Source organism: Oncorhynchus kisutch, linkage group LG19 (assembly GCF_002021735.2).
Source record: "Oncorhynchus kisutch isolate 150728-3 linkage group LG19, Okis_V2, whole genome shotgun sequence".
NCBI lineage: Eukaryota > Metazoa > Chordata > Actinopteri > Salmoniformes > Salmonidae > Oncorhynchus > Oncorhynchus kisutch.
This window is the reverse complement of record NC_034192.2, coordinates 38,133,773-38,145,553: the sequence shown is the minus strand read 5'-3', so window position 1 is coordinate 38,145,553 and position 11,781 is coordinate 38,133,773. Positions and strand designations below refer to the sequence as shown.

General features: G+C 43.1%; 2 protein-coding genes and 1 long non-coding RNA gene across 6 annotated transcripts; 2 read left to right on the top strand and 1 right to left on the bottom strand.

Moving 5' to 3' along the window:
• Positions 1–277: 277 nt before the first annotated feature.
• Positions 278–2,401, top strand: LOC109864793 (probable pancreatic secretory proteinase inhibitor). The gene is made up of 4 exons (XM_020452743.2): positions 278–1,264; positions 1,471–1,505; positions 1,673–1,785; positions 2,112–2,401. Exons 1-4 carry the CDS (start codon positions 1,207–1,209, stop codon positions 2,155–2,157), a joined length of 252 nt encoding a protein of 83 aa, XP_020308332.1. The 5' UTR covers positions 278–1,206; the 3' UTR covers positions 2,158–2,401.
• Positions 2,402–2,530: 129 nt separating this feature from the next.
• On the top strand, positions 2,531–5,110 carry exosc3 (exosome component 3). Its single transcript, XM_020452742.2, has 4 exons — positions 2,531–2,874; positions 3,686–3,835; positions 4,113–4,264; positions 4,456–5,110. Exons 1-4 carry the CDS (start codon positions 2,557–2,559, stop codon positions 4,661–4,663), a joined length of 828 nt encoding a protein of 275 aa, XP_020308331.2. The 5' UTR covers positions 2,531–2,556; the 3' UTR covers positions 4,664–5,110.
• Positions 5,111–5,113: 3 nt separating this feature from the next.
• Positions 5,114–11,765, bottom strand: LOC116354943 (uncharacterized). Of its 4 annotated transcripts, none has more exons than XR_004204119.1 (4): positions 11,062–11,761; positions 10,679–10,782; positions 5,943–10,203; positions 5,114–5,521 (listed from the first exon to the last, which is right to left on the bottom strand). It is a non-coding gene; the product is annotated as an uncharacterized LOC116354943 (long non-coding RNA). The 4 variants fall into 4 exon arrangements; XR_004204118.1 differs by having other exon boundaries at positions 5,278–5,521; positions 5,943–6,001; positions 10,100–10,782; positions 11,062–11,765; XR_004204120.1 differs by lacking the exon at positions 5,114–5,521 and having other exon boundaries at positions 8,734–9,290; positions 10,100–10,203; positions 11,062–11,753.
• Between the last annotated feature and the right edge of the window lie 16 nt (positions 11,766–11,781).

Sequence of the window (11,781 nt, the reverse complement as noted above, 5' to 3'; positions counted from 1 at the left end):
GTCAATATAATAGATCATCTTTGGCATTGTGCAGTTGTAGACTACGGAAACTGAGAGAAGCTCAAATTTAGAGAGCCATGAAAAAAATACTCATTTGAGCTACCTTTCACATCTCAATGATGGTCGAAGGGGAAGATAACATGTAAATTAGTAACGCATAGGAAGAATGAAATATGACATGTAATATCCACACTTGGGTGAGTTAAAATATTATGAATAATAATAAAGTAAAATTTGAAAAGAAAAGTATAATTTACTATTCCGAATATTTAATCCAACCAGATTAATACCACCCCCTCTAGAGTCTGATCCCGCAACCTTTCGGTTACTGGCCCAACGCTACCTGACCGCATTGTATTGAGCCTTCTGTGGCAAAATTATTATATAAATCATATTTGATTGACTGTACATAGTAGAAGTCATGTGAATGAGAGCCTCATTAGCATTAGCACAAAGACAATGGGTTTGTCGACGTTGCAGTCGACAGTGCAGGCGAGTGCCGACTGACTGAGCTACAAATCACCATGCATCTTTAATAACTACTCATTATTATATGTAGATCAGTCAGGCAGTCACCATTTACTCATAATGCATCATGGATTTGATGCTCTCGAACACGGCCAATATAAGTATACATACAGGTGAAAACAAGACCAGGTTATGTTGTTGTGGGGACCAAAATATTACAAAATTGGTACACATTCAGTGAACATAATGTACAGTCTTTAATTCAGTGCTTTAAAAAAACGTATTACATAGTAAGGTTTGATAGTTTCTCTTGGTCAACATGTATGCATTTCATCATCAACAACACCAGTGTCACACCCCCGTTTTTATTGGGCGCTCAGCAATATTTAGGCAGTAGGAATGTTCATCCCTTAATAAAGGCCTGGACAATAGGGGGCCTCTGCCGTAACTGTTGCTGGCGGGCTGGTCAGGTGCAATGCCGTCAAAACATCAGCTTTACCCAACACAGGGTCACATTATTTCACAGACAAACAGACGCGACCTCCACTATATGACAACGCCACTCCATCCACAGGGACTAAACCAACAGCAGACCTTGAGCAAGAGGCACATCGCAGATAATACAGTAGCAAAGGAGACATCATAGAGATTATAGTGTACTTTTGGAGCTGCATTCAGTAATTGGACCTATACCAACTATTGTTATCAGTTGAATTGGATCTCTTTTGGTCAGACCACATGAACATGATTGGGAAAACTCTTTTGCTAGTCTGCCTGGCTGTCTTCTTTTCTGCAGGTAAATACATTAATCATTTATATGAACAAATTGCCTGACTATTCTGTACATAATTCATGTTTCATTTCCATTTAGGAACAGTAGTTTGTCAAAACATGACAAAGATTGTACTGTCGATTGTACTGTTCATTAGCAGTTATGATAATAAATGATAGGTAGTAAAGAATAATAGGTTAAATTCTACTTGTGGTTATATGTCACATTAGTAGACGCAGCAGACCAGTCCAGACTCTACAGGAGGGTGAGGCTTCCATTACAATATTATCATTACAGTTCCCTTTACTAATGTGGCAACTACAAATGAATTCATGAGAATGTCCATGCATGACTATAGACAACCAGGATTGGTTTAGTCTTCCAGGTGGCAAGATGATATCATCTTGAAATGTTATTTTATTCTTTTACTAGCCATCTTGTGGGGATATGAGCCAATCCCAGGCATGCCCGCTCAACTACTCCCCAGTGTGCGGTAATGATGGAAACACTTATCCCAACGAGTGTTCTCTGTGTGTTCACCGGCTGTGAGTCTACCATATATCAGTTTAATTATCCTGAAATGTTTCCTCTCTAATTGTTTGGGTGTGCTGCTCATCTCTGTAGCACCCCCAGCGTCATCCACGCACAGTTGTACATTTTGTTATAGCCAGTAAGCACAGGGTGGTGCTACATTTGCCTGGTTGCAGGATCTGAACAAAGAGATCTGGTGACTAGGCAAGTGATTTTCTACTCCACCTATGAAAAAAGATCTATAGAAAACACAGAATTAGTCCACTGGAAAGCTTTATAAGAGACGTTTTGCTTGCTTTAAAAAATCTTACTGGCTCTTTGTTTCTGTGTCTCTCTTAAGGGAAACCAATGCAGACATCTTGATAGTGAAAGACGGAAGTTGCTGAAGAGTAGCCTACTCAAGTACAGATGATTCCGCTGTGAATGTGATATTATCATCACATTTATCTTTGATTCTTTCTGTGATTGTAGAAGTAGTTTTTTATGGAACACTCATGCACAGTACACACACAATCATTTATAATCATATTGATTTGTATTCAATCTTAACACTATCTTTGTAAAGAATAAATCGATTTTTCAGTCCCAGCTCCTGTGGAATCTTTTATCATTAAAGGTCCAGATGCTCATTATTGTGTCCACATGGTTTGTTTATTTGTTTGTTATATTGTCCTATTTTTATGTCATTATTCACGTAGTATGTTGATTGGAATACAATACACAAGATATTACACCTACAATACATTTAAGTCACATTCTTAGTAGTAGTAACTTGTAGTAACCACATGGGTGCGCTACAACAAATATACTTCCGTTTTTGCTTTTTCTTCCTAGATTTCCTGTGTCACATTTATTGTTTCCCCTATCAGAAGTGCACATTTACAGACATGCTGAGTTGTTTCAAAGATAAAGTTGGTGATGTTTTATTACCAGGAGATGTATTTTCTTTTCAAATGCCTGAAAGTATCACCGACAGCAAACCCGAGAAAGTTGTTTGTGGACCAGGGCTTCGGCGAAACGGAGATGAAGTTCTCGTTTGCAAAAGCGGAATCCTTCGACATAAACAACCGAATCTGTACTGGATAGACTCTCAGCAAAGGAGGGTATGTATCTGGAATAACTGATAAATAGCTACCTATCTAGATACCTAGCGATATCATTCAGGGTCAGATTCATTATATGTGTTTGAAGAAGAAACGCACGATGCGTTGGTAACCACGTGTTTTTACAAAGAAAGGCGCGTGCCTATGGTATTCTTGCAGAGTTTGGCTACTATATTTAGTTAGCTAACGTTACCATCTTTGTCACAGTAGACAGGCAATTCACAACCCCAATACAAATATGGTCTTGGCAGGAATGCGGTAAAAAGGTTGGTGAAATTGATGGCATGCATGAACATTTTGCACTCTAGTACCAGACTTGGACTTCCCAAGGGAGATAAGTGATTGTTCCCTGTTTTGTGACAAATCTTCCACCTGCCAGAATCCCTCCCTTCGCGTGAAAGCGCTCACACTCAATTCTTCATTGCTGCTAGTTGAGATTTCTGCTCTCTGCTCTTCACTCCGTTGTCAGTTTAGCCTACATTTCACGGATCTTAGTAGCAGAAATTATTTTTGAATTTGTGTCCTTCAAGGCAGCTGTCAATGATCAGTTAGGCTGCGTTTAATTTTATTGTGTTTTGATCGCGGGGGAGGCACTAGTAATGCCTGCAGTTCAGTTTTCAGTGAAATGTAGCCTAAACTGACAACGGAGTGAAGAGCAGAAATCCCAACTAGCAGCAATGAAGAATTGTTTGTGCGTGTTCACGCGAGGTTGGGGGAGCAGGATTCTGTCAGGGGGGAGATTTTTGGCACAACACAGGCAGTGTCCTTTTCAAGTAAGTTATGGACTCGCTGCTTATTTCCTTTTGCCCAGTATGTTCCAGGAAAGGGGGAAAGTGTGATTGGCATCATAACTGCCAAGTCAGGTGACATCTTCAAGGTGGATGTAGGGGGGAGTGAGCAGGCGTCACTCTCCTACCTCGCCTTCGAGGGGGCTACCAAGAGGAATAGACCTAATGTGCAGGTCAGTATTGTCACAAACACTTCTTTATTCTTCCAGGTCGGAAGGCTCACTATTTTACAACTTGACGTTAGATGGTTCTTCACCCTAAAAAGTAGTCTATGGGCCAAGAGAAAAGGTCATCCAGGGCTGTTCTTTAAACAGCCACTACAAACTTCAGCTAACAATCAATTTTAGGCATGTGAGCACGTAAAGAAAGTCACATTCACCTGAAATCAATTCAATTTAAAGTTTGATGGCACTAGTCTTTCTCAATTTTGGTTCTGTGGTGCCGTTGCAGGTGGGGGACCTGGTGTACTCTCAGTTCATCATTGCCAACAAAGACATGGAGCCGGAGCTGGTGTGTATAGACAGCTGTGGACGAGCCAACGGGATGGGGGTGTTTGGAGCAGGCGGGCTTCTCTTCAAGGTGTCCCTAGGACTTGTACGCAGGTATGTCACAATAATAAAACTAGTCTATGGTCATTTAGCAAGTGTTATTCAAAACAGCCTCACAGTTAACATTCAGCATATGATCTACATTTTACAAATCTATCTAAACATTCTGTAATGTTGCACCACTCAACACGACCCTGGTTGAGTAATAATTGACCCTGAATAGTAATTGTCCTCTCTTTATCCAGGCTGCTGGCACCCCAGAGTGAGATAGCCAAGGACCTGGAGAAGATGTTCCCCTTTGAGATTGTGGTGGGGATGAACGGGCGGGTGTGGGTCAAGTCCAAGACCATCCAGCAGACCCTCATCGTGGCCAACCTGCTGGAGAGCTGTGAGAACATGACAGCCCAGCAGCGACAGACGCTCTTCAGAAGGGTGGCCGACGGATCCATCTAGGCTAGGGGACCACTCTGCTCCGGAGAAGGATGTACGAGAACTGTCTGAATTAATGGGGTTTGTCTCAATCATTTGAAGGCAAGGAGGCATTGGTGTGGTCGTCTCCTTTCCTTGTCTCCTCTCCTCTGACTGAGCTAAAAGTGATGAATGAATCACAACTGAGTGATGAATGCAGTGTAGTTGAAACTTATCAAGTCAAAGGGGATTTTTACCCCAGTGTGTTTGCGCTGTGTGAATAATCAGATTTTTAAACTTTTGTTCGTCAACTACATTTGAGAAATAAATAATGAATCTCGGTTGATTAAAAATAAGTGCTCCTGTTCAAACCAGTCCACAAGGGGTCAACACTTTCAGTTACCTTTGCTAGCATGATAACTGGAACCACTGATATAGTAGCACATATTGGTCATGCCAACTGTAGAAGCATAAACAATTATTACTACACAACTTTGTCCACATTGTTTATATTTCATGCATTGATTCAATTATCAGAAAAAAAGTTATTAAAGTGCCTATGCATAGATAACAGTAGCGGGGGGGGGGGGGGGGGGGCAGCAATGCAAACAGTCTGGGTAGCCATTTGATTAGCTGTTCAGGAGTCTTATGGCTTGGGGGTAGAAGCAGAAGCCTCTTGGACTTAGACTTGGCGTTCCGGTACCGCTTGCCGTGCGGTAGCAGAAAGAACAGTCTGACCACCGCCTGGTATAGAGGTCTAGATATAGATATATGGGCAACTTGGTGTGAGGTCATACTAAGAATTGGATTATGATGATGCCATGAACTGACTGGACTGGCTACCATTGGCTCGTGCTGCCATGAATTCCAGCGATTGACAAATATCAGCCTCTTCTCTCTGTCCTGAGATGAGACACAGATGAGGAAGGAAGGTATAAAGTTAAGCTTCATGACAAATACTGGTCCCAAGGGCACTAAGTCTGCCATCTGTGGCTACACTTAGGAGGGAATTTTTTTTTCTTCCAAAAGTGTTCTTCGGCTGTCCCCATAGGGGAACCCTTTTTGGTTCCAGGTAGAACCGTCTGTGGCAAGGGTTCTACATGGAACTCAAAGGGGTCTCCTATGGGGATATCCAAAGAACCCTTTTAGGTTGTAGATAGCATCTTTTTATCTAAGAATGTGCCTCACCGCCAGGACTTTCTCTGCCTGCGAAACCGAAGTACATCATTATGTAGTAGATGGAATGGAACGCATGGAAGACATTTTATGTGAAACAGGGATGTGTATCTATTCAATCTCCACATGACTTTGTTTTCATTCTTACCTGCTGGTGTAACTCCTGGGTTTTCAAAAGGAAGATTTGCGCTAGAGTTCCTGCAGGTTCTGTACATGGAATGATAGGGTTCCATTAACATTGTATGAATAGTAGTCATTTTGGATTACAGTCATCGTCTGGTAAATGCAACTTTATTGCACTAAAACAGATTACACACAGTATCTGAAGTGTACTTATCAGGAGTCGATTGTGGAGCAACGTTAACATGAAAACATACCTAGTTTGACGTTTGTATCGCCATTGAAATTAGCAGACATGGGGCTGTTAAAAAGCAACAGGGACAAGCATACACTGAGAACACATGGAAATCTTGGACTGTGATGACGTCAATGGAAAATCTCATGACAGGGTCATCATCCCATTTCCTCATAATGAGAGAGAGTGAGAGAATAACAGAAAAATATGGAAGAATAAAGTGAGAGTGTTAGTAAGTGAGTAGGAAGTTTCCAGCTTCCTCAATCAAGAAGGACTGTCTGTGCGGTCTGTGCCAGTGTGGAGTCATGCAACGTTGCATCAGCCAGACAGCCATAAGTACATGGTTTTGGGCACATACCTCTCAGTTGCAACAAATAAAATTAGTGCAAGATCAGCTAAACTGTAGGGGGAAATTAGTCCAGTATGCTCCAAGAATAAAGTGCCAGGATTGGTCAGTATGAATGTAATAACATTATGTAACACCTATTCCTGAGTAAGCAGTGTACTTGGAAGAGAAAAGAACAGAGGAAAATATGAAGTAGCTCAGTTGGTAGAGCATGGTGCTTGCAACATCAGGATAGTGGATTTGATTCCCAGGACCACCCAAACTTAAAATGTATGCACGCATGACTAAGTCATTTTGGATAAAAGCAACTGCTAAATGGCATATATTATGTTAATATAAATACAAAATATCTGTCTTTACATATTTTTCAAAGAAAAATACTGCTATCTAGGAGTGCTTTCTTTACATCCTAAACGTAGTTCTGTCTTAACCCTTCTCTCTGATTAGTCCTTCATAATGACATTATCACCCAGCTCTGATTGGTCCTTTCATAATGACAGTGTCATATCGGTGAGAGAAAGTGTCTAGCCCTGCGGTATTCCAACCATGTCTTCCCAGTCTGCATATCCCACGAATCCATGTTTATGTGTTCTCGGGGACCAGGGCAGTAAAAGGCAGTGCACCGTGGACCACAAGCTCAGGGCCAAAGAAAATAGTCTCAGAGAGGGATTAGTATTAGCTTAAGCCAGAAATCAAAACTCACCAGCCTCAACAATAAACAAGAATATGTCAGAGTCCTCAGACTAAGACAATGGCACTCTGTGTCAACCAGTGTAATTGGGTGTTACATGAAGAAATGGACATTGGTCATGGGCTCTGTGGCTGTAACAAGCTTGCTGTTACATAAGGTTGTTATAATGTATACATAGCTGTGCTCAAATCTGGCTGTTAGAGAATGGGCTCTCCAGATTCCCCTCACAGACCAGAGGCAGAGACTCTAGAATTATCAGCAGTATTCTAAGCCAGTGAATCCTCAGAAATACACAATACACATAACTCATAGGTATGTCTATAGCTTGTCTATTCAGCATGTGTTGGCATGATACTGGATGGTGAAGCATGTAGCACAGTAAACTGCAAAAAGTAGCATCTTGGCGTAAAAATGGTTCTCAGGTTGCATGAACTTTACTAAAGTGATATTTTAACATAAAGTACTGGAAGTATAATAAATACCATGGCTTAATAATATCCCAGGTTTAAAAAAATATATGCTTGTTATATTATATAACATTTTTATATGTTAATGAAAGTTTGGGAACTGCTGAAGTGGAGTTTGGAGGAGAGGTATGTTTGAAAGGAAACATCAGTCTGCCACATGTTAGACCGCTTCAACGTGACATGGTGCTGTAGGAAAGGACTCCCAAAGAGGCAGTTACCAGGTTCTCTTCCTTTATTTCTTTCTGTGGGCCAGGCCTATAGTGGGTCACCTCATGGATCTTAAGTCCTCACTGAATTTTGACTGCAGATGAATAACACACATTATTCCCTTCCGCTCTCTCCTCATCTTGTTCCTCCATTTCATACACGGCACTCTCCTCCCTCACCCTCTCCTCCTTTCCAGAGATTTCCACTTTGGACTGACAAACCACTGGTTTTTGTTCCTCCGTTAGAAGTCTGACTGTTTCTCCGTGTTCTGGAGCTATCAGCACTCTGATGATGTAAAGAGTGAAAACAATGAGAAAAGAAAATTCTCCATTACCTCAAGATAAAGGTAGAGATACTGATTCCATCCCAAATCCACCCATACTCTCTTTGCACGTATGACAACCATAAGGTTTGGATAGGTGTAAGGCAGTAAACCGGAGGACATTCTACCCAGCCTATAAAAGAGCTAAGTAGAACCATATAGATTTTATCCATCTGATTCTTTCAGCCCTCGAAGTGCACCAATATTAGAGGCTGGGGGTTCCTTGCCCAAGGGCTGAGGGGTGTCCTTGTTGAAGCAGCTCCTCCCGCTCAGTCTCCGGTGCCGCTAGGAGAACCCCGAGTAGGCGCCTGTCACTCTCCATCAGGTTGGTCACTCCTCTGCAGACCCCAGCCTCTGTCTGAGAGACACCACCTCCATTTACAGGGACTTATTCATCTGCAGATCATCAGCCAACAAAGTGTTGTTACATCAAATCAAATCAAATCAAATTTATTTATATAGCCCTTCGTACATCAGCTGATATCTCAAAGTGCTGTACAGAAACCCAGCCTAAAACCCCAAACAGCAAGCAATGCAGGTGTAGAAGCACGGTGGCTAGGAAAAACTCCCTAGAAAGGCCAATACCTAGGAAGAAACCTAGAGAGGAACCAGGCTATGTGGGGTGGCCAGTCCTCTTCTGTTACATATGTCTTTACTGTGGCATTATTATAGAGACAACTGTTGTGTGGCTACTCACAACTGGTGTGATGATTGGTAAAACCTGACTTCTACTGGTTCACAACCCCTTTCAGTTTTCTGTTAGCCTTATCAGGTGAGGCCTGGGTTAGATACTACCGAGACGTCTGGCAAGATTACATGCTTCTGTACAAATACGAAGTGTAGAAGGAACCACCTGAATCCATTTTGGGTGTGAATCCCTGTACCAGTTTAGTTGGTCTGGTCTTCCAATGCTCCACCTGCTTGCTGCCATGTTGCTCTGCCTGTGTGGCCAGTCTCTCTCTCTGTGTGTCTCCTGGAGGCTGAAGCGTTCCTAATACAGCTGGGAGTGGAGGGCTTCCATACGGGCCTCTGAGGCATCCCTTACCTGCTCCACCAGGCCCTGCTAGGCCCTAGACTCCTCCAGCAGATGCTCAAGTTTGTCTCGCTCCTGAAAACACCAACAGTTTCTTGGGTTAGGGCCCAAACACATCAGTCAGCCTCCCAGGATTATTTTCTCATGGTGTTTACATGATCGGTGTCAGTTTTGTCATGTTATTAGTGAACAAAAGGATGAGAGAGTGATTTACTTTCAAATGTTGACCTTTGTCCACTGCTTGAGAAATAAGCTAGGTCATTGATATTATGGTCCTCTCTCTGACACTAGAGGAACGGTACCGAGTCAATTTTCCTGATTGACAGACAGAGGTCAAAATGAAAGATATCATTTCAGTGGGCATATAGTGGGCAGCTTTCATTCTGCCAATGGGAGGATAGTTTCCTATGCTTATGAAGGGTTTACAGGAATCAAGCTGTCCTTATGGGCCGATGGTCCATTCCTGGGGAGACACTTTCCCCCAGAACAGAAAACCTGGTCCAGTTGGGCGCTAATGATCTCCAAATCCAACTTTAACCTGCTCACTCTGAGGACATGAGACAGAAAAGTCCTGGGCAACATACAAAAAGAGAAAGCCCCCCCAAAAATGTTTTTATTATTATTTAACTAGACAAGTCAGTTAAGAAGAAATGTCTTATTTACAATGACGGCCTACCCCGGCCAAACCCTAACCCGGATGACGCTGGGCCAATCGTGCGCCGTCCTTTGTGACTCCCAACCACGGCCGGTTGTGATACAGCCTGGAGTCAAACTAGGGTCTGTAATGACGCCTCTAGCACAGATGCAGTGCCTTAGCCGGCTGCGCCACTCAGGAGCCCAATGATCCACTGCACTGATCAAGAAGCACCATAGTTATTCATTACCTTCTGTAAAGGTCACCACATGGTGGGATGTAGACATTCCCTGATAACAGTCTGGGATGGAGTTTTACTGGTCGTTTGATCTGCCGAAGATTCAAAACAAGTATCTGTGGGGGAGGCAATTAACAAATATGGGTCAAACTATGGCACAAGTTAGCAGTTACCCTATGAGAAAGGAAATCCACTCAGCTAGGTATTTATTTAGATGTGTCATTAGCCTAAATTCCCTTCCTTTAGAATCCCTGATACAAAATGGAACACAAACATAATGGGATGCGGCAAGTGTCATAGGGAGCTGGAAACCTACCCAGTCCATTCATAGATCAGTGGTCATGAAGTTAAGAAGAAATGTCTTATTTACAATGAAGGCCTACCCCGGCCAAACCCTAACCCGGATGACGCTGGGCCAATCGTGCGCCGTCCTTTGTGACTCCCAACCACGGCCGGTTGTGATACAGCCTGGAGTCAAACTAGGGTCTGTAATGACGCCTCTAGCACAGATGCAGTGCCTTAGCCGGCTGCGCCACTCAGGAGCCCAATGATCCACTGCACTGATCAAGAAGCACCATAGTTATTCATTACCTTCTGTAAAGGTCACCACATGGTGGGATGTAGACATTCCCTGATAACAGTCTGGGATGGAGTTTTACTGGTCTTTTGATCTGCCGAAGATTCAAAACAAGTATCTGTGGGGGAGGCAATTAACAAATATGGGTCAAACTATGGCACAAGTTAGCAGTTACCCTATGAGAAAGGAAATCCACTCAGCTAGGTATTTATTTAGATGTGTCATTAGCCTAAATTCCCTTCCTTTAGAATCCCTGATACAAAATGGAACACAAACATAATGGGATGCGGCAAGTGTCATAGGGAGCTGGAAATCTACCCAGTCCATTCATAGATCAGTGGTCATGAAGGACACAGCCTATACTACAGAACAGGTGGCAGCAGCAGCTGTCTATTACCTGGGGTTGTGCATGCCGGCTCCCTCGGCCCATTCTCTGGAGCAGTCGGAGCCTCTGCTTCTGCAGAGCACTTTCGACCCGAGCCAGACTGACTTCCAGATCTCTCCTACGCTGCTCCGAGTCCAGGAGGCCCTGAAGGTCAACTGTCCCAGGTTGGGTGAGTCGAAGTCAGCCAGGTGGCATATCGTCCACGGGTTTGGAAAGTGCAAAATACTTCGGCCTCTGCTGCCAACCTGTGTCAAAACCCCTGCCCTCTATAATACTGCAGTGTTCACGACACCACCTACAGGTAACAGCTTCAAGCTGGTTGTCTCAACTCAAAACTGCATGAGTGAGACTGATGCAACGATGAAGTAGTAGTTAACTCTCACCTGGACGTTTTTTTCCTTCACTAAATAAAATGTAGAAAGCAGTTGGCTTGTCTTTAGTTTACAAGGTACAGAGGGCTACTCTGCCCGCCCCTACACCTTTGTCCCGTCAAGTATCCCATTGCTCTGTGCATAGGACACTACTGGCCAATTCCAACACTGAACATTAACCAAGAGGGCGCTTAACAGAGTTTAGCTGGCTGATCCAATGCTTGGACAAAAATAATGGTGTGAGGGGGACTTTCAGGGACAGTTTCCCAGGCACAGATTAATATTCTCAATTGAGACTTCATTCCAGGGCTTGATCTGTGTCATGGAAACCACCCCAAGTCTTCAACCCATGTTAATGAAT

Coding starts and splice junctions, on each gene's coding strand:
- LOC109864793 (XM_020452743.2), top strand. CDS start 1,207: ATGAACATGATTGGGAAAACTCTTTTGCTAGTCTGCCTGGCTGTCTTC. Junction 1,506..1,672: donor AGTCCAGACTCTACAGGAGG/GTGAGGCTTCCA, acceptor TTCTTTTACTAG/CCATCTTGTGGGGATATGAG. Junction 1,786..2,111: donor TCTCTGTGTGTTCACCGGCT/GTGAGTCTACCA, acceptor GTCTCTCTTAAG/GGAAACCAATGCAGACATCT.
- exosc3 (XM_020452742.2), top strand. CDS start 2,557: ATGGGTGCGCTACAACAAATATACTTCCGTTTTTGCTTTTTCTTCCTA. Junction 3,836..4,112: donor GGAATAGACCTAATGTGCAG/GTCAGTATTGTC, acceptor GTGCCGTTGCAG/GTGGGGGACCTGGTGTACTC. Junction 4,265..4,455: donor TCCCTAGGACTTGTACGCAG/GTATGTCACAAT, acceptor CTCTTTATCCAG/GCTGCTGGCACCCCAGAGTG.